Genomic DNA, 26,820 nt, shown 5'->3' on the forward strand with positions numbered 1-26,820 from the left:
TGCAATCTAATGTAATGTAAAAGGAACGACAACTACAACGACTGCTTGAATTTAACAGGGGGAACCTAGATCGCTGCAGATTCTTGAGATCCATTCATTTGTGTGTGTGTGTGTATGTGTGTGTGTGTGTGTGTGTTTGTGCTCTTGGTACACAACAGTAGAGCTGGGCTGTACTTGCTCTGTAGATTCCCACCCCGAGTGTGACATAAATTCAAGATGGCTGCCATGGGAACAAGGTCCGTTGTGGCTGGTGGACAAAAAAATGTTGGTTTCCTTCTGTTGAAACAAAGACCAGACAAGAAAGCATCAGCAATGTAATGTCAAGTGGTGTTTTGTTGGCTGTTTCTGTGCTTGTTGTTTATAGGGCTAGCTAACTGTTTGTGTGTATCTGTGTGTGTGTGTGTGTGTGTGTGTGTGTGTGTGTGTGTATCTGTGCTCTCTGTTGGAGACTGGTCAGCAGCCTCTTCCTTCAGAGTCCGTCCATCTGGTGTTAGAGCTCTGAGGCGTCGCTTTGGCCTGACACAGCACTTTCCACACACACACACACACAACACACACACACGCACCTCCTGCTCTTTTCAGTATTCAAGTGTCTTCATTGTGCAGCAACCCATTCCATCACCTCCAATGTTGCGGACGGACTCCCCCTCCCCTATAAACACACATATGTGCATGCATGCTCTCTTTGTTTCTCTCTCTCTCTCTCTCTCTCACACACACACACACACACGCACTCACACACACACACTCTATCTCTCTCTCTTCCTAGTTGTCTTTGTATCTTGAAACACATACAAACCTACTGCCACTGAGCTTGTCTCCAGCTAATCAATAACTTGCAGTCCTTTATTAATGATATTTAGTATGGAGTAAGGCACAATCTTATTGTCATACTGTACAAGCTGTTAGTACATTGTGTAATAGTCCCTTATTAATGGCATTTTGTATAGGAAAGGATACCAACCAACTGATAATGTACTTGAGATTCTGTGTTTGTTTATAACTAATCAATATGTTTTACCACACCCACTTTTATTTGCTATGAGAAAGGATCTCAACCTACTGACCCAGAGTACAACTAATCAATAAGTTGCAACACAGCCCTTTATCAATGATCATTTATATGGGAATGGATACCTACCTGAGGGCATACTGTAAAACTAATCAATGCATTACACCGAAACCTCTTACTGATGCTCCTTTTTATGGGAAAGGATACAAACCTTCTGACATGCTGTAAAACTAATCGATGCATTACACCGCAACCCCTTATTGATGATATTTTGCATGGGAAATGATATCAACCTGCTGACATGCTTTATAGCTGATCAATACACAGTCGGTGTGTAGGCTGAAGCTTCCACTGTGCTGTTCTGTGCTGTTTTCCTGGTCAGGAACTCAATCTCAGATCTTGCCATGAAGATGCTTGTTGTTAGAAGGTGTATAATATACATTAGCCCACTTTTAACGGAAAAATCCACCCTAAAACACATAAATTTGTTATAAAAAAGCAGGTATTGGCCTGAAATTTAAGCCTGACCTGTATGTGAGACGTTTAGACCCGAACCGAACCCGGCAGTTGCTGCTAATTTAGCACCCAATCCCAAAACATTTCCCTCTTCTTTCTCCATCATGGAATCTGAGCATGAAAATGGATTTAAAGCTGTTCTGTATGGTTCAATCAATCAATCAAACAATCTCTCTCTCTCTCTCTCTCTCTCTCTCTCTCTCTCTCTCTCCCTCTCTCTCTCTCTCTCTCTCTCTCTCTCTCTCTCTCCAGGAGCTGGAGGTTGGTCTCCTCTCTCCTCAGACAGGTATCAGTGGTTGGAGGTGGACCTGGGCGGGCGGATCCGAATCACCGCGGTCGCCACGCAGGGTCGCTACGGCAGCTCTGATTGGCTGACGGGCTACCTGCTGATGTTCAGCGACACGGGACACAACTGGAAACAGTACCGACAGGAAGACAGTATAGGGGTGAGTCTGCTGGAGTAAACAGTACCAACACAGCACCATTAAAACAGTACCAGCAGGAAGACAGTATAGGGGTGAGACTGCTGAAATAAACAGTACTGGTAAGAGCGTAGGGGCCTGAGTCTTCTGCAAAAAACAGTACCAAAACAGTACTTTTATGAACATTACCTTTAGATACAGTACAAGCAGAAAGGGAATCCACAGGAATAAACAGTACCAAAACAGTACGGTTGAAACTGTACCAGCAGGACGACAGTAAAGGAGCAGTTTACTGGAATAAACAGTACCAAAATGTTACTGTTAAAACTATACCGTTAACACAGTATCGGCAGCATGACAATAAAGGAGTGAGTCCACTGTAATAATCTGTACCATTAAAACAGTACCAGCAGGACGTATAGGGGTAAATCTAGCAGAATAAACAGTACCGTCATACCCAGTACCATTAGAAACTGCAGGAAGACAGTAAGGGGTGAGATGAATTTGCTGGAATAAACAGTACCATTAAAACAGTACCAGCAGGAAGACTCTTAAGCTGCGGCCACACTGATCCGTTGTGTCTGTCCGTCTCCATTCATTTCAATTCATTTTCAATGAGCTGTCTGTTGTCCGGGCAGCGCTGATGACGCACCCATTTCCGTCAGATTTCCATCCGTTTTGACGGACAGAAAGTTCAACACAGTTGAACTTTTTCTGGACGGACGGCTTCGTCACCGTCCGTTTAGCAAATCAGAGGCCTTCCTACTTTCTTTTAAATCAGCGAACACGTTGACGTTCCAAAACAACCCAATGGACAGAAATCTATCAGTGTGGCCGCGGCCTTAAGGGGTGAATCTACTGGAATAAACAGTACCACATCAGTACCTTTACTAACAGTACCGTTAGAAACATTACTAACCCTAACCCTACTGTAATAAACAGTACCCAAAACAATACCATTAATAGTACTGTTGGAATCAGTACTCGTGGAAATAAGGGTGAGCCTCTTGGAATAAACAGTTCCAAAACAGTGCTGGAAGGACGACAGTGTAAGGATGAGCCTGCAGCAACAGTACCAGAATCATCACTGTTGCTGGTAGTAAAACAGTGTAGGTTTTAGTGCGCTGTAATAAACAGTATCAACAATACAGTACTTTTTATTATTACATTTTATCAATACCCTTTATTGCTTTTTTATGCATACACCTCTATTCTTTGCTGTTGCAATGAGCTGGTTTCCCCTCAGGGATCAATAAAATCCATCGTATCTAATTCCTCTGCTCATGACTGTGACTCAGTGTTGAGCAGTGTGCGGTCTGCAGGGAGCCGTCCAGCCTGCAGACATAAACACAGTCATCAGGAGCCTTCCACTCTTCATTAATAATGGATGGAGCGATGAGAGGAAGTTGGACAGAGCTGCTGACTGGACGGAGCGGCTGCCAGACACCGATGGAGACGGAGAGGCGGCCGAGCGTCGCTCCGCCGGCTGAGACCGTGCGGTGCGGTCTGACACTGACATCCATGAGGGAATCCTTCCATGTGTCAGAGGAGGCAAAGTCACAGCTGTGGCACTTTTCTCTGTGTCTGAGACCCTCTCTGCCTTTTCTTTTTCGCTTTTTAAAGAGTGCGTAAACACTGATTTCAGCTCCATCTAGTACACAATTTTGAAAGATGCAAAAAAGTGAAGTGGGGAACGAGACTGAATAAGAGGTATGTGTCTGTGATAACAGATCACCCAGCTCTATTTGTAGGTAGTAACATTTTTTTTATCGCAAACCATTTGACTGCTAAATGTGAAATAGCTGTCTTGACATCACTGATTCACTGCAAAAACTGACATACATACTTGTTAAGTCATTTTATCTTGTATCCAGACTTTTTTCCAGGATTTTTTTTTTAGTGAAATCATCTTGCTTCACTGGCAAATAATTTTACCGGTTTCAACAAATTTGACTTTTACTTGGTAAAAGTGAAACTGTCTTGGAGAAAGTTTATTTTCTTCATTGTTTTATGATTTCTTGAAAGAAGTCATTTTGGCATGCAACAAGTGAAATTTATTGAAACCAGCAATATTATCTGCCAGTGCAGTGAGATAATCTGACAAAAAATATCATGAAATAAGCTTGATAGGTCTGGAAACAATTTAAAATCACTGGACAGCTTGTTTTGCAGTGTTGAGGTTTGGCCAGAAGTTTCAGCCACAGAGATCAGTGCATCAACGATTTTCTGCCCCTAAAAGCGGATGCAGGACTTAATTCTGAAACTAAGTACAGGATTAATGCTCGTCACTATATAGAAGCCATATAACCATGTTTACAGCTCAAAAAAAATTGCTGATTTGCTGTTTTTGTGGCATTTACTCTGGTTGTCACTTCAAATGCTGGAAACTGGCCTGACTGGAAGGATTTTAGCATTAGTTTAACGAGGGGAGCCAATCATGACTGAGTCCATGCGGGTTGCGTACTTGAGTTAGCCCCTGCCTGTGAAAAAAGGATGGATCTTTAAAAATGTAATAACTTTAACCACTGTAACAAAATCCAATTTGATCTTTGTCGACATTAAACATCTTTGATAATATATGTATAAAGGAAAATTAGAATTCCTATAATAGGGCTTCTTTAATAGCCAGTGGAGAGTGATGAGAAAGACAGGAGAGCAAGGGGATGAAATTGGTCATTGCAGAAACTTGGTACCTGAGTCAGACTTTGAGGAGGTGAAGCGTAAGTCTCAGTTGAGTTTAGTGGAGAAGCAGTCAGCTGGTCAGGCTTCACCTCCTCCCTCCTGCAGACACAACACTTCCCTTCACTGTTTTGTGTCGTGTCGGACCTGTACTTGTCCTCCTCTGGCTGTGGGACACGGTTTGGTTCACAGCCTCTGGAATACTAAGTAGTTTTGGTCTTGTTTGTGTCGGAAGCAAACACAACGCCTACATCCTGCCGGCAAAGTGAGCCGCTGCCAAATATGTTTGGGCGCCTCACCTGCTCGCTTCTGCTGGATCTAATACCAAAACAACAAACAGAAAAACACAGTAAACTTTGCCAGTGTGGGCACGGACTCTTATCCGGGGTGAAAACACATTAGTTACAGTAGCGGTGCAGAAGAAGAGCCGCTGATTAGAAGCTGAGGAGAGGAATCCGGCTAATCTCAGTACCGAGGCTCGTCACTGACTCCTCGCAGCTTAAAAACTTGTTGATTTGACGCTCTGCATCAGCCGAGCTGAAGCCGAGTCTCATTTCAAAGTGCTGCTGAACTTCCATGTATTAGTCAGCTCAGCTTAGCGGGTCGGTCGGAGAAGAAAGTCGATGTCAGAGCCGCTGGATCAGTCTCAACGTCTAGTGGAGGAGAAGAGCAGGGAAGGAGGACGACTCTGTTTTTCCTCTCTTTTTCTTTCCGTCTCACTCTCTCATCTGTCTCTTTTTTATTCTCTCTTTCTATATCTTTCTTCTCAGCTTAGAGCGCTGAAGAGCAGGGAAGGAGGATGACTCTCTGTCTGTCTTCTCTTATTCTTTCTGTCTCTCTCCTCAACTTAGAGGGCCAAGGATGAGGGGAGGAATAGCACGACTCTCTCGTTCGGTTTTCTCTTTATTCTCTCTCTCTTTCTGTCTCTCCTTTCATCTTAAAGCCTGAGGATTCGGGGAAATGTTGCTCTCATCTTCTCTTCATTCTCTTTCTTTCTATCTCTCTCCTCCCAGCTTAAGGGGTGAGGATGAGTGTTACTCTCTTTTGTCACTTTTCCCGTTTTTCCACATCAAATTTTTCCTCTCCCTTTATTTCCTCTTTTTTTTTAACCTTTCTCTCTTTCTCTTTCTCTGCTCCTCGTTTCAATTTGATTATCTCTACTGTCTCTCTGTCCACCATTCTCTCTCTTCTTCTTTCTCTCTCATTGCCTCTCTCCTTTTCTCCCTCTGCCCATTCACTGTTGATTTCTCTCTCTCTCGCTCTCTCTCTCTCTCCCTCTCTCTCTCTCTCTCTCTCTCTCTGTTGAAACATTCTCCACCTTGACTCAGTTCATCTTTCTAACAGTAAATGAGATGCAGCTCTGTCCTCAGCAGGAAACAGAACGCTTTGTTGAGCTCAACGCTCCGCTCAGCATCAGCTGCTTTCACTCTGCAGGAGGAACACACACACACACACACACACACATGCAATGTCACACTTAGACAGATTATTCACACAGACACACTTGTCATGTTTATACAGGCACTATAACACACACTGTTGAACACACACACATACATGCACATACTGTAGACACATGAACACATACTACATGTACATATGCACATGCTTATGCACATACACATACATTGTACTCATGCCTATACACATACACAGGCACATGCATATACAGCCATGTATTCAGGGTTTCAAAGAGTTTCATCTGACCAAGAGTCGTAGAACTTTCTCATGAAATCCTTTTACATGGTTTCCATTACAAGGTTTTCACCCGACAGCGACGATATCCTCGTCTCTCAGTCAAACACAAGGCGTCTCTCCGTCATTTCAGGAGATCCAGCTCCGCTCTCTGAAGACTACAGAGGAATTAATAAGTTAATTATGTGTTTAAGCTTTATGCTGCAGTGGGAGCGCCAGTTAACCTGCATGTCAACTTCAAAGGAAGGATGTAATTAGGATAGATAGACAGATGGGAGAGAGAGGAAGAGAGATGGAGAGGGAGAGAGAGAGAGAGAGAGAGAGAGAGAGAGACCCATCAGGCATTCAGCCCAGACAGAAAGAGACTGACATTACGTTCAATTCCCTCTTCATGCTCCAAATTTTGCAGAAAAGATAAAGGAGGTTAATGAGTGAAAATCTCCACAGAGCAACAAAAAAGATATATATATATATATAAAAAAAAAAAAAGCAAGAGCTCCAACTCTCTCATTTCCCATCTGATCGAGGAAACACGGCTCTTTCTACCCAGCATGCTCTGCTTCCAGTAGCTGTTGGCCTCTAGGAATGCAGTGTAACTTCAATAAGAAGGTAGAGGGGAACAAGTTGACTCAGCTTGATTATACACCAAGAAACAAAATAGACTCCATATTCATGTCTGCTGGATAGATAGATAGATAGATAGATAGATAGATAGATAGATAGATAGATAGATAGATAGATAGATAGATAGATAGAGGTCTTTCCAGGTAACAGTAATGCAGACAGAGTGTTAACATGTTTCTATGTTTCTGTGTGTTCCAGGTCTTTCCAGGTAACAGTAATGCAGACAGACAGAGTGTTAACATGTTTCTATGTGTCTGTGTGTTCCAGGTCTTTCCAGGTAACAGTAATGCAGACAGACAGAGTGTTAACATGTTTCTATGTGTTTGTGTGTTCCAGGTCTTTCCAGGTAACAGTAATGCAGACAGAGTGTTAACATGTTTCTATGTGTTTGTGTGTTCCAGGTCTTTCCAGGTAACAGTAATGCAGACAGACAGAGTGTTAACATGTTTCTGTGTGTCTGTGTGTTCCAGGTCTTTCCAGGTAACAGTAATGCAGACAGTGTGGTTCAGTACAAGCTGCAGCAGCCGGTGATCGCTCGCTTCCTCCGCCTCATTCCTCTGGACTGGAATCCCAGCGGGCGGATCGGACTCAGACTGGAGACCTACGGCTGTCCTTACAGTAAGTCCCGTCTTCATCACCGGCCTCGCTGGACTCTGCAGGCTTTTCTTCCAGATTCAAGACTGAGGCTTCCACTGCTGCTGGAATCACTTGGAAAGATGCTGAAGACGCTTGTGGCCCTTTATCAGTTCAGTTTGTTATTGTGCTATAAGGGAAAGTTGGTTTACAGAGAGGTTTTAAAATACAAACACATAACAAATCACTGCATCCTATACCATATAGACAAAACTTCAGTTGATGAGCAGAGAGGGAATCAGCAGCTCGATGCAGTGCAAGTTATTAAGCTACAACATTTCATTCACAAATTCAACAGTGTAATTGCAGTGGGGATAAATGAGTCTCTGGTGCCTTTACTCTGGAGATTAGAGCTCTAAAGGGCATCAGCTCAAACTGCTCTCTAAGAGGGAGACCAGGGCAGTTGAATGTGTGTTTTATGTGTGTGTGTATGTGTGTGTGTGTGTGTGTGTGTGTGTGTGTGTGTGTGTGTGTGAGTGTCCAGGGACTTTCTGCTTTATGTTGTGGCTTGTGGATGATTTGAGCTTGGTTTCCAGACTGTTTCCACCACCACTAAAGCAGAGTGATGTACATGTTATCGTCAATGAATCATCTATTTTTTTCATATTTGACAATGGATATACTTTGTGATACACATGCTGTGTTATCGGTTTAATTTGTTAGGGTTAGAGTTAGGGTTACAACAGAAATAAACACATCACATACATAATTTCGCTACGTGGTAACAGTTCAATTTATGTGTGTTTTTCCTAATAGACCACAGACACTAAGAAACATAACACAAAGGCTTGCTGGCAACATTTTCTTGTCACACCTTCTATATTTTCATCTTTCACAGCTGATTCACACTGTCACCTCGTTATCACAGCAGTGAAGTGAACACTTATCACACTTCTTCTTTCAGCCACAAAACATATTGTGTTAACAGTTTAATTTGTTCAACTTCCATTTTGAAATGACACAACAGATTTGCAGTATCAGTATCACAACTCACACATACCACGCCTGTTTTTTTTTTGTTTTGTTTTTAGCCACAAAACATATTTTTCAATTTGTTCAGCTTCTGTTTATTAGAGGTATATAATATAACTTTGGCATCAAAACTGTGAAAATGGACACGTCACAAGTTTTAGCCATAAAACCTATTGAGTGATCAGTTTCATTTGTTCACTTTCTGCTCTGACAGTGAAAATCAACACATATCACACCTCTTCTTCTTTTAGCCATAAAAACATGTTGTGCTGTCAGTTTAATTTGCTCAGCGTTGTTTTCCTCTCCGCTCTTGTCAGAAGAGTTTAGGATGAGCGTCTCTCACACACATTACACCTTCACTGAATATGACTCCTCTTCATCTGCCTCTGCTCTTCATGACTGAAGAGGATTTAAAAGATGAAATCAATACAGATCGTATCTTTCACCTGGAATCATCTCCATCTCATTGAAGGAGCAGGTGTTGTTCATGTTTAACGCTCTGCATTAGTGTCCGACTGTGTCTTTGCCTCGATTTCTCTCCATATCTGTTAGTTTATACTATATTTTCCCCTATGGAAAGAACAACATACTCATGAATATCAAAGCTGCACATACTGTATATGTGCATATGTTGAAATATAGTTATCAAACTGCCATATTTATTGATATGCAAATAGAGTATAGAGTTTCTGGAGGCTCTGGGTTTCTATCCTCATCTATTGGTTTCCACACTGTGGTTCTGAATTCATCTATTAGTCTTCAGTCAGACTGGAGGTTTTGAAAATAAAAGGAGCATCGAGTGTTGTGGATGGCTTGCTAGTACACTAAAAAATATCTATCTTAACAAGTCACTAGTCAAGTTTTGAGTTTTATGAAACAAAGGAAAAAAATCGACCAGTGGAGTAAGACAAGTTCATTTGTTTGCAATACAAGTCAACAATAATTCATGTGTCATTATTTTGATACTGAGTAGTGATCTGGCGTATTTCAGCTTGTTTCTCTTGAAACTCAATGGAAACAAGTGAAAGTATCTCACTCTATTGGCTGATTTTTTTCCGTTTGTTTTAAGGAAAACAACATTTTAAACCTGAATAGGATACTAACTGACCGGCCTGGTTGGACATTATTTGCAGTGGAAGCAGACTGTCTAGTGGTATAGAAAATTAGTCAAAGTACAGTGTGTGTCACGATGAAGTTGGATTGCATTGAATTTAAAACACTCTCACCACAAGGCTGCCGGTGCCTGTGGAAAGTGTTTTATGTGTCCATTCTGTCTGGATTTCTCTCTTACTGCTTGCACTGGAGTCCAGAATATTCTCTAATCGTTTGTTTTCCATCAGTCCACCAAGTGGAGAGATGATTTATGATGAAACCATTTTTTTGCATCCCATAATAGCATGTTGTCCCCTCTGGAAGAAGATGGATTAGGAGAAATATTCAAATGACTTGTTTTTGATAAATAGCCTCTGGTGGTTTGGAAATATTCTCAAGTTATCCAAGGACACAAGAAAACACTTTTGTGTGATATTTTCACCACCCAGTGTGACTGTTACATGCCTGTGATTTAGTGAAAACACACTGGTAACACACCTATGTGTGTAGGTGTGCAAGTATACACAAATGTAGCTAACACACATACAGTAACACACACACTCTCTCGAATGGACTTAAGTGATAAACTGTACAGTATGAGAACCAAAAGTGTAGTGAAGCATGTACAGCAGAATCCTGGCAGGTAAACCAGATGGAGAAACAGAGACTTCACCAGAATGGACTGATATATTAAAGTTCTCAGCTTCACACATGGAGGTCGACTTAGAGCCTCTGAGTCTCGACCTGCCGCTCTGCAATCATCAGCAGGAACAACACAATGTACTAATGCACTGGTTGAAGTGGCTTGGAGTGTGTGTGTGTGTGTGTGTGTGTGTGGCTTGGCATTAGGGAGTCAAAGGCTTGTTAAGCTCATTAAAAAGCGTTCAGAGGAATTAGTTGTCCAGCTGAAAAGGAAATTGATGCTGAACTCAGCTGCTGCTCTTTTCAAATAGTTTAGTATTTAGTATTTTAGTCTTTAACTCACCTCTCCTCACCTCTCCTCATCTCACCTCACCTCACCTCACCTCACCCCTCCTCTCCTCTCCTCTCCTCACCTCTCCTCACCCCTCCTCACCCCTCCTCACCCCTCCTCACCTCTCCTCACCTCTCTTTACCTCTCCTCACCTCTCCTCACCCCTCCTCACCCCTCCTCACCTCTCCTCACCCCTCCTCACCCCTCCTCACCCCTCCTCACCTCTCCTCACCTCTCTTTACCTCTCCTCACCTCTCCTCACCCCTCCTCACCCCTCCTCACCTCTCCTCACCCCTCCTCACCTCTCCTCACCCCTCCTCACCTCTCCTCACCTCGGCCCTCTGCTCCTCTCCTCTTCCCAAATCCCCGACCGGAGCTAAGGTGCTGCTGCTACTTATTGATGTAACGGTCTAAACAGAATACAGATTCAGTCCACGCTGAGAGGTTTCTCGCTCAATATCAGTTCAACAAACAAGTTCTGATGCAACCAGAATATCGATAGCCTGGATGTGGGTGAGTGTGTGTGTTTGTGTTGGTGGAGGCGGGGAGGTAATTTAAGGACCAACAGTGTTTACTGTAAACCTCAATAACATTTAGCAACACAGACAACACAGTCTCACAACATTTTGTGAAATGGCCACAAATTTTTGTCACGTGAAAAGTAAAGCAAGTGCAGTTAAGGTTAGGGTGAACGAATGATGATCACTTTGCTTTCTTTGCCAAAGGTCAAATTTGATCAATTTCAGTGCTAACGTGACTTATACATACTGACTGTATTGTTTAACACCAAAAGTATTTTCTGATCTTTATTTCCCATGTTGTTTAGATCTGTGTTTCTGGCTCCACAGTAAAGTGCATCATTCTTATTTGACTACCATCCCTCTGTTGTGTTTTTCAGCCTCTGATGTGGCGAGCTTCGACGGCGGCAGCAGCGGTCTGCTCTACAGGTTGAGTCCCGGGCCGAGGCGGACGTCCAGACAGATCGTCTCTCTGAAGTTTAAAACCCTGAGGAATTCTGGGATACTGCTGCATGCAGAGGGACAGGCAGGACTCAGCCTCACTCTGGAGTTAGAGAGAGGGAAGCTGCTGCTGCTGCTCAGACAAGGTACAACACATGCTAGATACAAATATCTACTGATAGATACTGATATCTACTGATAGATACTGATGGAGACTGATATCTACTGATAGATACTGATATCTACTAATAGATATTGATATCTACTGATAGATGCTGATAGAAACTGATATTTCCTGATAGATGCTGATATCTACTAAAAGATACTGATATCCACTAGTAGATGCTGATATATACTAATAGGTATTGATATCTACTAATAGAGGGCTTTCAGCAGATGTAATGCACTCTCAGGCGGCCATATTGGAGGTCCTCAGCTCTTGGGTAACAGTGGCTGTGAACAGCTGATTGCGTTACTATCCTGTTTAATGGTTGAGTCCAAAACCAAGATTCTTTTATTAATGTATTTGTGAATAATCTTCAGTATGTAGACATCTCCTGTTAAAATGAAAATGTGGCACATTTCTAACACATTCATCTGACAGGGAACATGATGTCTCTCCATCTGTATCAGCCAGCTGACACTTTTCCTGTCATCTGGTGAAAACGTTCTGCTGAAATCTCCCTGTCAAAAAAGCATTATCAGCTTTTCCTATCATTGGATTTGTGCAGCACTTTATGGGCATATTGGTACAAAGCATCTTTGTAAACCCTATTTAAGGTCTGCAACAATATAAAAGCCTCTGAAATAACTTTAGATTGGTTTTGGTTGGGTGAGATGGCCGGCACACACACCGCAACTAAATTGGTTTAAATCTTGGCTCACACTACACTGCTGCATCTCTAGTTACACCTCTGATGGATGGTTCCCATTCACTATAGCATGTGTTAGGGCTGGACTCTGTAAAGCTTGATGCATGGCCTACACTCTGTGGAGAGCGTAGCTGTGTGTGTATGTGTGTGTGTGTGTGTGTGTGTGTGTGTGTGTGTGTGTGTGTGTGTGTGTGTGTAAAGGGGGTTAAACCAGAGGTGTTGTCAGGCTGCCATGCTGAATCATCTCCATATGGCTCAGCTCTCATCAGACATCCCATCTGGCTGCTGAAGCACTCTACCTCTCTCTCTACCTCCATCCATCTATCTATTCCTCCCTCCTTTTCATCCCTCTCTCTGACTCCTTCCATCTTTCCCTCCCTCTCTCTTTCTCCTCCTCCCTCTCTCTCTCTCTCTCTCTCGCTCCATTTCACATCTCCCTAAACACTCCTTCCTCCATCCCCTCCTCTTCCTCTTTTCACCTTTCCCTCTCTCTGCCTCACTGTCAGCTGCTTCTCACAAACGCTCTCCATCCCTGCATCCTTATCTTCCTTCATCCATCCCTCTCTCACTACCACTATTCTACCATTTCTCTCACCTTCCTCTTCCTTCTCTCTCTGTCTTTCTCCTCCATCTGCTCTCCCAGAATGTAAAGTTGTGAAACTGTTTCACCTCGAGGAAAGACTGTCCCCGTAAAGAAACTGTAACACCTTAACAGACCCTCTTAAAGACAGACTGTGTCCTCAAACACTGGGTCCCTGTAAAGAACGAATGTGTCACCTTGAAGTAAGTCTGCGTCACCTTAAAAAAAAACAAAAAAAAAACTGTCTCCTTAAAGACAAACTGTCATCTTCATAGAAGACAGTTTTCCCTTAAAGTGTCAGTGCTTAAACATTGGATTACCTTAAAGAGAGTCAATGTCATCTTAGACTGCATCATCTTAAACAGAGACTGTGTCACCTTAAAGACAGACTGTGGCACCTTAAAGAGAGACTGTCACCATAAAGAGAGACTGTCACCTTAAAGAAAGACTGTGTCACCTTAAAGAAAGAGTGTCACCTTAAAGACAGACTGCGTCATCTTAAAGAAAGAGTGTCACCTTAAAGACAGACTGTGTCACCTTAAAGAGAGACTGTCACCTTAAAGAAAGACTGTCACCTTAAAGACAGACTGCGTCACCTTAAAGAAAGACTGTCACCTTAAAGAGAGACTGTCACCATAAAGAGAGACTGTCACCTTAAAGAAAGACTGTGTCACCTTAAAGAAAGAGTGTCACCTTAAAGACAGACTGCGTCATCTTAAAGAAAGAGTGTCACCTTAAAGACAGACTGTGTCACCTTAAAGAGAGACTGTCACCTTAAAGAAAGACTGTCACCTTAAAGACAGACTGCGTCACCTTAAAGAAAGACTGTCACCTTAAAGAGAGACTGTCACCATAAAGAGAGACTGTCACCTTAAAGAAAGACTGTGTCACCTTAAAGAAAGACTGTGTCACCTTAAACAGAGACTGTGTCACCTTAAAGAAAGACTGTGTCACCTTAAAGAAAGACTGTGTCACCTTAAAGAAAGAGTGTCACCTTGAAGACAGACTGCGTCATCTTAAAGAAAGAGTGTCACCTTAAAGACAGACTGTGTCACCTTAAAGAAAGAGTGTCACCTTAAAGACAGACTGTGTCACCTTAAAGAAAGAGTGTCACCTTAAAGACAGACTGTGTCACCTTAAAGAAAGACTGTCACCTTAAAGACAGACTGCATCATCTTAAAGAAAGACTGTCACCTTAAAGACAGACTGCATCATCTTAAAGAAAGACTGTCACCTTAAAGAGAGACTGTCACCATAAAGAGAGACTGTCACCTTAAAGAAAGACTGTCACCTTAAAGAAAGACTGTCACCTTAAAGAAACACTGTCACCTTAAAGAAACACTGTCACCTTAAACAGAGACTGTGTCACCTTAAAGAAAGACTGTCACCTTAAAGAAAGACTGTGTCACCTTAAACAGAGACTGTGTCACCTTAAAGAAAGACTGTCACCTTGAAGAAAGACTGTGTCACCTTAAACAGAGACTGTGTCACCTTAAAGAAAGACTGTCACCTTGAAGAAAGACTGTGTCACCTTAAAGAAAGACTGTCACCTTAAAGAGAGACTGTCGCCTTAAAGAGAGTCTGTCACCTTAAAGAAAGACTGTCACCTTAAATGGAGACTGCGTCACCTTACAGAAAGACTGTGTCACCTTAAATGGAGACTGTGTCACCTTACAGAAAGACTGTGTCACCTTAAAGAAGACTGTGGCTCAGAAAAAGGAAATTAAAACCATCCATTGTAATGATGGAACAGAGATTGGGAGGCGCTCTGCTAATGCTGCTGGAGATCAACACTAAAAACAACAAGCAGTCATACTTCTGTTTCTTTCTCTCCTTCCTTTCTTCCCTCTACTTCTCTGTCTTTCCTCGCCTGACTCCTTTTCTATTTTCCTCCTTTTCTATTGTTATTACTGTTATTTGTCACGGTTTGTCTCCCCACATCTCTTCCTCCTGCATTGTTTCCATATCAGAAGAGGCCATTTGCCTTTTTCAGCTGCATGCTCTTCATCTTTCTATCTCCTCTCTCTCTCTATCTCTCTGCCCCCCTCTCCCACCCCTTCTCTTTCTTATCCCCTCTTTTCTGTTTTCCTCTTTCCTCATTGTTATGTATCTCAGACTTTCGGATATGCCACTGCAATTCTTTGCCTACTTTTGTTCTTATGTTTTTTTCAGAGGCGGTCATAAGCCTTTTTCCAATTCGATACCCTTCAACTTTCTAACTCGCATTTTTTCCTTTCTCTCTCGCCCTCTCTGTATAATTCCCTCTCTCTCTCCTTGGGTTTTGCAGGGTACAGATTGTGTAATTTAGGTCAATAGCTTTGAGCATCGATCCTGAGCCCCAGCATGGTCCGTTCTGCTGTACTAACAGACCCAGGCCTGACCCCGAGCAGATGGAGTTCGCTTTATGAGGCAACTCTCTGTAACAGCCATGGACACAAATAGCAGAACTGTCCTAGTTCATGGAAAAAAAAATGTCGTTAAAATAATGATGGTATATTGATTTGGTTTTGTCATTTCCAAACTCCTGTTCAGTTCAGCTTTGTCATGTAAGCTGTCATGTGAGTGTAACTGGAATTTGAGTTTCATAAAGTTCAGTCGCCAGGCTATGAGGCAACACACTGTAACCATCTTGTTACAGTGTTGAGTGGTTTACACACACACACACACACACACACACACACAAAATCAACACCGCACTCTCACTTTCACTTTCCCTATGATAGCATTTTTAGTTTCTGCATCAGGGCGATTTTTTTTAATTACATTTTGTGTTTTGTACCATGCTCAGCCTTTTGAGTTTTTATTTGTGTCATTGTTTGTCATTTTGTCATTTTCCCCATCTCTTTCTTTGTCTCACCCGCACAGTTGGTATTTCTTTTCCCCTTGTTTTATCATTTGTGTGGATACATTTAACCTAAACCTAAATGATCTTAGTTAGATGACCTTAGATGATGTTTTCAGGAAGTTCAGCCCTGCAACCAGCAGCTCCTAACAGCAGACAGTTCGCTCCACTCTGTCTGCCTGTCGCTGTCCAAACAGCTGGAATAAACAGGCTGGCTGATTAAGATTTATGCCTGCTATCCAGAACCATCCCATCTCCTCTCTGCTTTACATTCATCAACATGTCGGTTTAGTAGATTGTAACCCACTGACTCATAATTCAGCCCAATTCTTTCCTGTCAGTGGGATAGATTTAGGAAGGGTCCTGTGCATTCTGGGAAAGGTGTGTTTGAGTGTTGCTGACTTATTTTAAGGTGGCGTCAGAGAGGCAGACATTATGTAACTCTGACTGCAGCCCAATGGCACCATGGGCCTTCTGTCCTGGTAGAGCCACTGAGAAGACACAGAACTTTTTAGATCACCCAAAACACCTTAAAATGCAAGAACATCCACAATATTCCTGAATACCTGGCACATTCTAGTATACACACAGAATTCTGTAACTCATAGACAACATTCTAGAACACACAACACATTCTAGACCTCACAGACAACATTCTACAACACCTCAAACATTCTAGAATATCCACAAATATTCTACACCTGGAACATTTAGAACATGTCAAACGTTCTAGAACACACAGGCAATGTTTTAGAGCACATAAAATATTCTGGAATACCCAGAAAATACTGAAATGCACAGAATATTCCAGAACGCAGACTCATGCAGACACACTGAGAAAATGTTTCACTCAGTGACAATTTGAGAAGCTACATACAAACAATAGAAAGGTGGATGTGGTTAATTCAAAAGTTCCCTCACCTATCATTACAATGGGGAAAAAAAACCTTAGAAAAGGCTGCAATATTCCCGCTACAAACTCAGTGGGCTAAAATCCTTCATTACTTCAAAATGATGAGGTAAAACTTCTCACTCTGTGACTCAAGTTGTGAATTAGTTCAGAATTTGTCTATTATGTGTCGGCCTGGTTATGCTGACAGGCATAGTGCTATGTGAAAATGAAATGCTGAAACACTTTACACCAGTAATATACACCAGTCTGTTTCCTGATAACAGCTGCCATTGTCTTCCTCCATAATCAGATTTAGTGTCACAGTGAGCAGACATAATGGAAAAGCAGACAGGATATGATAAGGTTATACTGTCTTGAGAAGCTAGAATGTCTAGATTGATAAAATGCTGGAAAGTAATATTCAGCACTGACTCTGCAATGTTAAAACAAGCACATCCAATCTGACCCCCTCAACATGAATAAAAAATGCTGTAGTTATTAGCAATTTAAGCTATTTTTTTTTTTAGCCCTTATTTATCCAGGGGTTTTGCTGAGCATGCTTGCTCTTGTTCAGCAGCAGCCTGACTCATACAGATTCACATATTCACTCCATGAGAGCTGCCCGGTCCAACCAGTCTGCTTCTGTTGGTCACTGTAGAACTCTACTGGTCCAATTAATGTGCTGAGTACCTTGCTCAAGGGCACATCAACAGTAGTTCAAATCAAATCAAACTGTATTTATATAGCATGTCATACAACAGTGTAACCCAAAGTACTTTAAGTCAGGGTCATAATAAAGGAAACAGAAACAAGGTAACCAACATCATAAGGACACAAAAACAAGAGTATGCTTATGGTAGCCTGTAATTGACATAAATGATGAAGTTACATTTTCACAATAGAGACAAGTATGCTAGCTAATTAGAGCACAGATCCAACAGTTAGGAATTCAAATTGGGTGGGGAGTTTTTCATCTAAAACAGAGTACAGAATGAAAGTGACCCTTGAAAGGCAGAAATCTCAGCACCTGGTGAAATAATCGTTGAGTCACTGGCATTGACCAACAACCCCTATCAATCACCTGCAGATATATTACGGTCATTTTGTGCTATGGGGCAGTAAAAACCTTTCTAAATTCACCTTTAAAAACTGTAAAAAGTATAAATATATATAAAAAATAATAGATTTTTCCAGCTGTTCCAAGTATTCAAACCTTCCAGTCTGACACTACTAGACTGAAACTCCACCAGAGTTTCCTCCTTGTCATCTGTCCTGAGACTGGAGATGACCTCACCTCCAACGAGAGAGGGGGGGGGGGGGGGGGGGGGGGACGATCAATAGAGTGATTTTCTATTTGTTTGCCCTCAGACCTCTCATATCGATTCTAGATTTATCTTTCCAGTCATTCGAGCTGGAATCAAATCATCCATCCCATGAAACACTTTGTCTTAAAGTCCTCTCTCTCTCTCTTTCTCTCTCTCTCTCTCTCTCTCTCTCTCTCTAAATAATATTGTTCCATTAATCCATCCCAATAAAGTGGTCTTATTTGTTTTTAAGTCTCACCATCCAATCCAACCTCTCATATTGATTGCCCCTGTCTCTTTCCACTCATCCAGACTGTAATCAAATAACTCATCACAATAAATGTGTTTACGGGACACACATTCCCTCTGTCATAAGCTCCACACTCCTGCTTTCTCTCTCTGGATGAAGTTGTTTCTCTCATCCAAGCTGTGATCAAATGTTTCATCTCACCAAATGGGTTGAAATACCAAACAGACATTTATCATATTGTTCATAATCTCCCTCTCTGTCTCTTGTTTTTCTCTCTCCGTCTCTTGTCTCTCTGTCTGAAGTTGGAATTGTCTCTCTCTGAAGAATATCTAATACATTTTTAATGACTGGCTGTGTTCAGCTCCTTCTATAGTTCCTTCTCTCAGCAGAAAGTCTCTCTCCCAGTACTTTTGGGGATGCAGAAATGGATCTGCTAATTTGGACCTGCTGGTGTTCATCTATCATTAATGATGTCCCGCTATGTTTTCTCGGCAGTTTTTAGGATTAGGCACATTTTCACATATTTGGCTGCAGTTCTCTGTGCCGGTATGCAGATATCCAGTAGTCCCTAATGAGATGAGAGAGTGTGACCTCGGTGTGCTGCTCTCTGTGGGATACTGAGAAGATTAAAATATTCAGCCACAATAAGGCGGCTGGGATGTTGCAGCCTTCATTAGGCTGGTTTTCCCTTGACACCCAGGTCAGATAATGAAAAGAAAACAGACTACCAGGTCAGAAAATGAGGAGAAAACAAACCAATGGGTCAGATAACAAAGAAAAAACAGACTAGCATGTCAGATAACTAAAAGAAAACAGTTTGCCAGGTCACATAACAAAAAGAAAACAGACTGTCAGGTCACTTAACAAAAAGAAAACAGACTGTCAGGTCACATAACTAAAAGAAAACAGACTGTCAGATCACTTAACTAAAAGAAAACAGACTGTCAGGTCACTTAACAAAAAGAAAACAGACTGCCAGGTCACATAACTAAAAGAAAACAGACTGTCAGATCACTTAACTAAAAGAAAATAGACTGTCAGGTCACTTAACAAAAAGAAAACAGACTGCCAGGTCACATAAATAAAAGAGAAGTAAAACTGCCAGGTGTGATAAGTAATAGAAAACAAACCAGCAGATCAGATATTAAAGAGAAAACAGACTTCCAGGTCAGATAACTAGGAGAAAACACGTAATTTACCAGGTCAGTCACTAGTAGAAAACAGACAACATACTGTATATTTTTCGTATTAGGAGAAAACTAATACTTTGTGTCCAGTCCAAGCCTCTGAACTGGTCTACTGAAGGCTGAGGTTACAGAACAGACCAACACATTCATTTGATTTAAATTTCTCCACAGGGATTATTAAAGTTTCATTTTTATCTTATCTCATCTTATACACAAGGTTTAATTTTTTCCTCCTATGAATGCTGAGAGTATCTTTTAGACTTTGCAGATTAAACAGTGATGGTGCATTGATTAAAAGATAATCGAGTCTCCCTTTGCTGCCTAATGATATCATAATGTTATCATTTCCATTTCTCACTATGTGATAAATTCAGTCTAATAGTCTAATAACAGTCTAATTGTCATTCACCGACCTCCTTACCCTCTCTTCCCGCTCATCTTCTTCTTCCCCCTCCCCCTCCTCCTCCTCCTCCTCCTCCTTCTCCTTCCTCCTCCTCTGTTCCAGGCAGGAGTTTGTCCTCTGAAGTCCAGCGTCTTGTCTCCCTCGGCAGTCTGCTGGACGACCAGCACTGGCACCAGGTAGCAGTGGAGCAGCTCAGCGCTCACCTCAACCTCACTGTGGACAAAAACACCCAGCAGGTTCAAATCCCAGCCGAGTTCAGCCACTGGCACATCCAGCAGGTGGGGTGAAACTATAAGCAACTTACAATCAATTCAAAACTAGCTACTTATATTACTGTAAAATTGCAGCTATATTGTATTTGTATCATTTCATGTACATGTGACCCTCCTGTGTTATTTCCCCATCCAGCTGAGTGTCGGGGCGGTCCAAGCCCTTGGCTCTCAGAAACCAGTCATCTCCAAGACGAACTTCCATGGCTGCCTGGAAAACCTGATTTACAACGGCCTCAACCTGATAGACCTGGCTAAACAGAGCGACCACCAAGTTACTGTAATGGTAAATTAATATACTGCTAACTATTGACCTGGCTAAACAGAGCGACCACCAAGTTACTGTAATGGTAAGTTAATATACTGCTAACTATTGACCTAGCTAAACAGAACGACCACCAAGTTACTGTAATGGTAAGTTAATTTAATGGTAACTATTGACCTAATGCTAGCTAAACAGAGTGACCACCAACTTTCGGTGGTCAGTTAATATACCGGTAGCCTAAATATTGACCTAGCTTAACAGAACAACCACAAACTTACTGTAATTGTAAGTTAATTTACCCGTAACTATTCAGCTAGCTAAACAGAGCGACCACCAAGTTCCTGTAATTGTAAGTTAATTCATACTTGTACATGACAGAATGAAGAGCAAGTTACTGGAAGGTGTGTTTACAGTCTTCGAACTATGCAGTAGGTCACTGTAATGCTAAGTTAGCTGATAGCTATAAAACTATACTAACCTGATAGACCTAGCTAAACAGAACGACCATCAGCTTACACAGGTTGCCCTTATTTTGATGGAATGTGTGGTTTAGGTATATATTGTTATGATACCTTTTATATTAGATTTTAGGAATTTCATTCCAAAAATTAGTCTGTAGTTTATATAATGAGTTATATTTGTGGTGAGACTACCGTCAGGGAGAGAACGACAGCTTTGTGTTTTTCAAGTTGAGCTCGAGGCTCTGTGCCTTTATATCTGAGAGAGAATACATCAGTAGCTGGAGCGGGGCCACCTAAAATAAGACCTGCAGGATGAATTTGGCCCTCCACGAAATTCCTCCAAATCCCTCCAAAGGCTTCCAGACATAAGATATTCTGTTTGATGTTTTTTTGTGACTTGCTTATTACAAGGCATCTAGCAAACACCACGAGGACATAGGAGCTAAGAATCCAGTGCCGACTGGTTTCATTTCTAAATCATCAGTGTCCCTCCATGGCAAAAAGTTTGGGCGCCTCTAGGCTACAGCAACTGTCAACTCCCATGCTAACCAATTATTCAACACATCACACATACATAAAACACCACAGGTCAGCGTGTGTGTGTGTGTGTGTGTGTGTGTGTGTGTGTGTGTGTGTGTGTGTGTTTGTACCTGTGTTTGGGAAGTCAGACCCTCCGGGTCTCTATCCTGATGCTGCTCCTAATGAGCTGCTAGTTCGTTAATGAAGCTAACGAGGACCTTGATGAGGACAGTGAGTGAGGAGACAACAGAGGAGTGTAGATGGTGGTTAGACCTCCACTAATGCATCCTCAGCTTGCCTATTAGGACCTTCAGAGGTTTCTACAGTGACAGAGAGGAGAGATAGCTCAGTACAGAGAAGCTTTGAACCGTTTCTGCAGGTATTAATAAACTGCGTCTCATTGCAGTACAGGAACAGAGAGATATGTATGTGGCTTAAATATTATTTTTTTATATTTAATTTTATTCTCACTGTTTTATTGCTTATATTAAGTAAAGATGTCACTACTGTTTTATTTATTTATTACTGTCACTATTATTTTTATTTTCTTTTATCTTGTGGTTTCATCATTGCTTTGCCTCTTGTGAGGTTGATTGTCTGTCTGCTGGAAAGCACTTTGAGTTGCTTCTCTGCATGAAAGATGCTATACAAATAAAGATATTTAAATCATTATCATTATTATTATTATTATTATTAATAAAGGCTGTAAGAGAACAGTCTGATTTAATACAGAGACTAAATGTTAAAGGGGGCCATGATTACAAAGAACATAAAAAGTCAAAGGAGTCCTCTGATATTTGTGTGTGTGTGTGTGTGTGTGTCAGTTTGTGGCTTTTTAGACTTTTTAAGGTCACTTTTTTACTTTGTGTTTTTTGCAAAAGTATCTGCCCACTCCACCGTGAATTATTGCATATCACTTTAACTGCTCTACAAAGGGCTTTTAGATGTCATATAGCGCTGGTGTGTTTCCTGACCATTACAAAGATAGCAGGCTGGTATTCCCTACAGAGAAGCCGGACTGTAATGTATTACAACTGCAGCCTCAGCAATGGGCCTGGTGTCATTACCACTACTCAAAACAATGGACCGCAACGGAAATGTCTATGTAGTATTGTTCACACATCCCCCCTTCGCTCTCTCTCTCTCTCTCACCTCCAGGCTGCTGGGTGACATTGGTATTTTCAGTTTGCTTTCCTGGTGCTTATTCTAAGCCTGGCTGTTATCATTATGGTAATACGAGTGTCCTCTTTAAGGAGACTTGCTGATGAGATCTCTGTGACATCGGGTCACACCCACACACCCTCTGCAACTGATTAATATTCATGTTTTATCTTGTTTCATCTCTCTTGTAATCATTTTTCTGTCCCACCTCTTCCCTCTCCACTCTGTATTTCTCTCTCTCTCTCTCTCTTTCTCTCTCTTAGGGCAATGTGACCTTTTCATGTGCTGAGCCAGTTTCCGTTGCCGTGACGTTCACCGGCCCCCAGAGCTTCCTCCAGTTGCCGGGGGCGACAGCATCGTCGTCAGGGGGCGTGTCTGTGGGGCTTCAGTTCCGGACGTGGAACAAGGTGGGGCTGCTGCTCACGTTTGACCTCCCCCAGCAAGGGGGCGTGGTCTGGCTGTACCTGAGTGAGGCCAGGCTCCGCCTACAGATCCACAAGGCTGGCAGGGCGCTGCTGGAGCTCAGTGCAGGTCAGTCTAACCCCTAATACAAAAACGTTAACCCACTAACCCCTTAATCCTTAAATTACCTCTAACACCCCTGACCCTTAACCCTTATCGTAACCTTAACAACTAAACGCTAACTCCTTTCCTTTAAACCTGAACACTTTACCCCTAATCTTTAATCCTTAATCACTTACCCCTAACTTTAACCCCTAACCCTTAACCCTTAAAACCCCTTACCCGTAACCCGTAAACCATCTAATCCCTAACCCCTAACCTCATACAGATCCATAAGGCTGGCAGGTCTCAGGTCAGTCTCACAGAGGATCCAGGGATTCAAAAGTCAAAATTTCTGATCCAGTTTTCTGACCCAGATTTGGTGTTTTTTCATATGTTAACAGTGAAGAACAGATCAGGCTTTGGTTACAAACAGTTAAAAGGTGAAAATGTACTTCAAATGTGTGTCTGTGGGTGTGTTTTCCCAGGTTCTGGTCTGAATGACGGTCAGTGGCATTCGGTGGAGCTGAACTCCAGACGAGGTCGTCTCACCATCACAGTGGACAAAGAGGAAGGAGGCACCGCTCACGCCAGCCCCTCATTCCCTGTCACCACGGGAAGTCGCCTCTTCTTTGGTGGTAAGAGTGGAGCATCTATGTTGTCAACAGCATCTTTGGTAGCAAGTTAAATTCTGTCATGTGTCAGAAAACTGTAGAAGCTGCTGATCACTAGGCTGTTACAGTATATTGAGCTGACTACTGGACATGCCTGGGTGATATGTTGACTGGATATTCATTAGAGAAATACAAACAGGAGAAACACAGAGTAAACATAATTAGTGTAGGAGTGGTGTCACTAAATGTAATGTAAGTAGTTTAACTACATTTTGCCATAGCATGGTGTTAATTAAACTAAACTCAAATTTGGTTAGTGTTTTTAGTAGTTTAATAGTTTTTTTATATCATTTTGAAGTGCATTTAATTGGGGGAAATTATTTATTTATTTATACATTCTTATTTATTTATTTATTCATTCATTCATTTATTTCATTGCTTTCATTTCCTCTCACGTCTTGATTCAGCTTCCTTTGATCCCCATTTTTTCTTTCATCTTGACGACTACAAAGGCCCAGACAATGCAGTCACACTGAATCCAACCCACCGACTGTAGTAGTAAGCTCGCTGCATTTATTTTTTCTACAAAAGTAGTTTGACGCAAGTAATTTTAGTTAACAAAACTATTTCTTCTTCTAACTGGTAGATCGTAAAACTATACTTTCAAAGGAGCTTCCCCAACGCTACCCATAATGCTGTGTGACATTTTGCCGAATAATGGAATAATTAACCAATCACCTAAACCAACCCCAAAATGACACTAGACATGTCCGTGTTTCTGATTCAGTATAGTTTCAGTGTGTTGAATTTGCCCTGAAACATGTTAATATTTGCCACATCTTATATGTGTGTGGCCAGTTCTTACCTCTATGACTGCGAATGCACTGAACAAAATTCAGACCTAGCTCATGGCTGTAATTTAATAATGAAAGTTATAAGTCTGTTTTATCTTACCTTCTTTCCACTCCTGCCTCTCTCTCCTCTCATTACTTTTTCCATTTCTCATGCTGCTCTCCTCTCTTCTCTCTCCCTTATTTTATCTCCTCTTTCCCCTCCTGCTTTGTTTCCTCTCTTTTCTCTTCTTCTCTCTTCTTTCTTTCTCTCCTCTCCTCTCTCTGTGTTTCATTCTCCACTGGCTCTCTTGCCTCTGTTCTTTTTTTTTTTAATCTCATCTCTCCTGTCCTCTCTCTGCTCAGCAATACTGCAGTCCAGGCATGTTATTTAACTACTGTAGGCTTTGTAACCTGCAGCACGTACACACTCGCTCACAAACACACACATGCTTGTATGCCTGCGAGCGTACACGCACACAGCCACACACACACACACACACACTATCTCCTCATCCACATTAAATTGACTACAAAGGAAAGAAAGTACCCCGTATTCCTTTGATCAAGGCTTGGCTGTAAGTTACATTATTCCCTCCACTCAGGAATAAACAACACACCACAAATCACAGCTCAACTCTCTGTGTGGTAGAACACATTCACCATAGCTGCACTTTAACCCCTATAGAAAACCACAGTGGGTTTTAACCTTATAGTAAATCATAGTGGGGTGTAATCCACTGCTAGTTGTGTCATCTATGAGATCATGTACATCATCTATGAGATATTGTTTTCTATGAGATATTGTCTTCCCTTTAAATTGCCTTTAAATTTCCATTTCAGTCCAGTTTCTAAAGCATTGAAAAATATTTTCATGGATGTGGATATTGCAGCACCTGTTTGTACCCGTCTACATCTGTCGTTTCATGTGCCATAAACTCACTAACTCTTGTTCTATTGGCAGGCTCTTGTCATGTGATCTCATATCTGTTGTTTGATTGGCTAACTGCTGTCCTCCCTCTCCTGTCCAGGTTGTCCTGCAGAGGATGACAGTCAGGAGTGCAGAAACCCTTTTAACGTGTTCCAGGGCTGCATGCGCCTCCTGACTCTGGACCACCAACCGGTGGACCTGATCATGGTGCAGCAAAGGCTGCTGGGAAACTACAGCCAGCTGCAGTTCGACATGTGTGGCATCATCGACAGGTCAGTCCCCAAAAAACCCATCTGATTGGTTGGTCATTGAATCGAACCTTATGCTCTCTACCATCCACTGTGACACATCAACATAGGGAAATATTCTGCCACTCTTTGTAACAGAGTTCAGTTTACTTATAATGGTATTCCAGTCATAGATGAAGGTGATTTTACTGTTTAGCAGGTAATCAGTGAAATCACCTGGTGTAGTTTTTGGTTGGATGAAAAGCTGCAGACACTTGGTGGTATTGCCTGTTGTAGACTCGACTCAATGTTCACAGTACATTCAACACGTACAGTATATCCTTCAGTAACTTCTGACATTAGATTTTCCTCTACTTACTCCCAGCAATCAAAACTGTCCTACCAGGAGTGGGATTTGAACCCACGCGGACATGTGTCCATTGCATTTTGAGTGCAACGCCTTAACCACTCGGCCATCCTGGTCACATGAAGGTCTTTGTTTGAAAGGTCACAAACCAATTCTGTGAAGATAAACTCCTCAGCTGTGTTATCTGTCCAAGAAACTACTCAAGAGCATAGGAACAGCTGTTTATTGAAGCAAGTAAACAAGTGAACTGGAACCATCATTTTTGTAACAAAAGTAGGGTCTGAATAGTACGTGTTACTTTGATTTTAAATCCAAGCACCTTAATCGCACAGGCTTACTAGTTACATGAAATGTCCAGCATGAAAAGTCAAAGGTGAAGCTGTTAACGATGATGACGATGATGACCTCAACATTGGTATTTGTCCTGGGACAGAAGTGAAAATAAATATGGAAAGAGGTTGTCGACACCAGGATACATTGATAAGGCCAAGAAAGGAAGAAAAACACAACTACCAGGAGTGGGACTTGAACCCACGCGGACATGTGTCCATTGCATCTTGAGTGCAACGCCTTAACCACTCGGCCATCCTGGTTAGATGGAAGTAATTCCTAAAAGGTCAGACACCAACCCTGTGAAGATAAAGAGTTCAGCTGTTGTTTGTCTTTGAAGCTACTGACTGATTGCTTTATCAAGAGCTGAGAGGGAAAAAACAAGTAAGAACACAAGGACTGAGACCTTAACCTGAAAGGATACATGTCCACTGGATT

At 41.9% G+C, this 26,820-nt stretch overlaps 1 protein-coding gene and 2 non-coding genes across 3 annotated transcripts in view; 1 reads left to right on the forward strand and 2 right to left on the reverse strand.

Annotated features, from left to right (window-relative positions):
• The first annotated feature begins 1,902 nt into the window (after positions 1-1,902).
• Positions 1,903-26,820, forward strand: part of LOC139911270 (contactin-associated protein-like 4) — a 67,540-nt gene continuing 42,622 nt past the window's right edge. The window contains exons 1-8 of the mRNA XM_078287531.1: positions 1,903-1,974; positions 7,419-7,566; positions 11,517-11,723; positions 20,010-20,185; positions 20,316-20,462; positions 22,846-23,113; positions 23,572-23,721; positions 25,559-25,730. Coding sequence (XP_078143657.1) covers positions 1,918-1,974; positions 7,419-7,566; positions 11,517-11,723; positions 20,010-20,185; positions 20,316-20,462; positions 22,846-23,113; positions 23,572-23,721; positions 25,559-25,730 — 1,325 coding nt within the window. The 5' untranslated portion in view covers positions 1,903-1,917. The remainder of the gene's footprint in view (positions 1,975-7,418; positions 7,567-11,516; positions 11,724-20,009; positions 20,186-20,315; positions 20,463-22,845; positions 23,114-23,571; positions 23,722-25,558; positions 25,731-26,820) is intronic.
• Positions 26,086-26,168, reverse strand: trnal-caa (transfer RNA leucine (anticodon CAA)). Its single transcript has one exon. It is a non-coding gene; the product is annotated as a tRNA-Leu (tRNA).
• Positions 26,563-26,645, reverse strand: trnal-caa (transfer RNA leucine (anticodon CAA)). The gene has a single exon. It is a non-coding gene; the product is annotated as a tRNA-Leu (tRNA).

The sequence above is a fragment of the Centroberyx gerrardi genome, chromosome 13, assembly GCF_048128805.1.
Source record: "Centroberyx gerrardi isolate f3 chromosome 13, fCenGer3.hap1.cur.20231027, whole genome shotgun sequence".
Taxonomy (NCBI): domain Eukaryota; kingdom Metazoa; phylum Chordata; class Actinopteri; order Beryciformes; family Berycidae; genus Centroberyx; species Centroberyx gerrardi.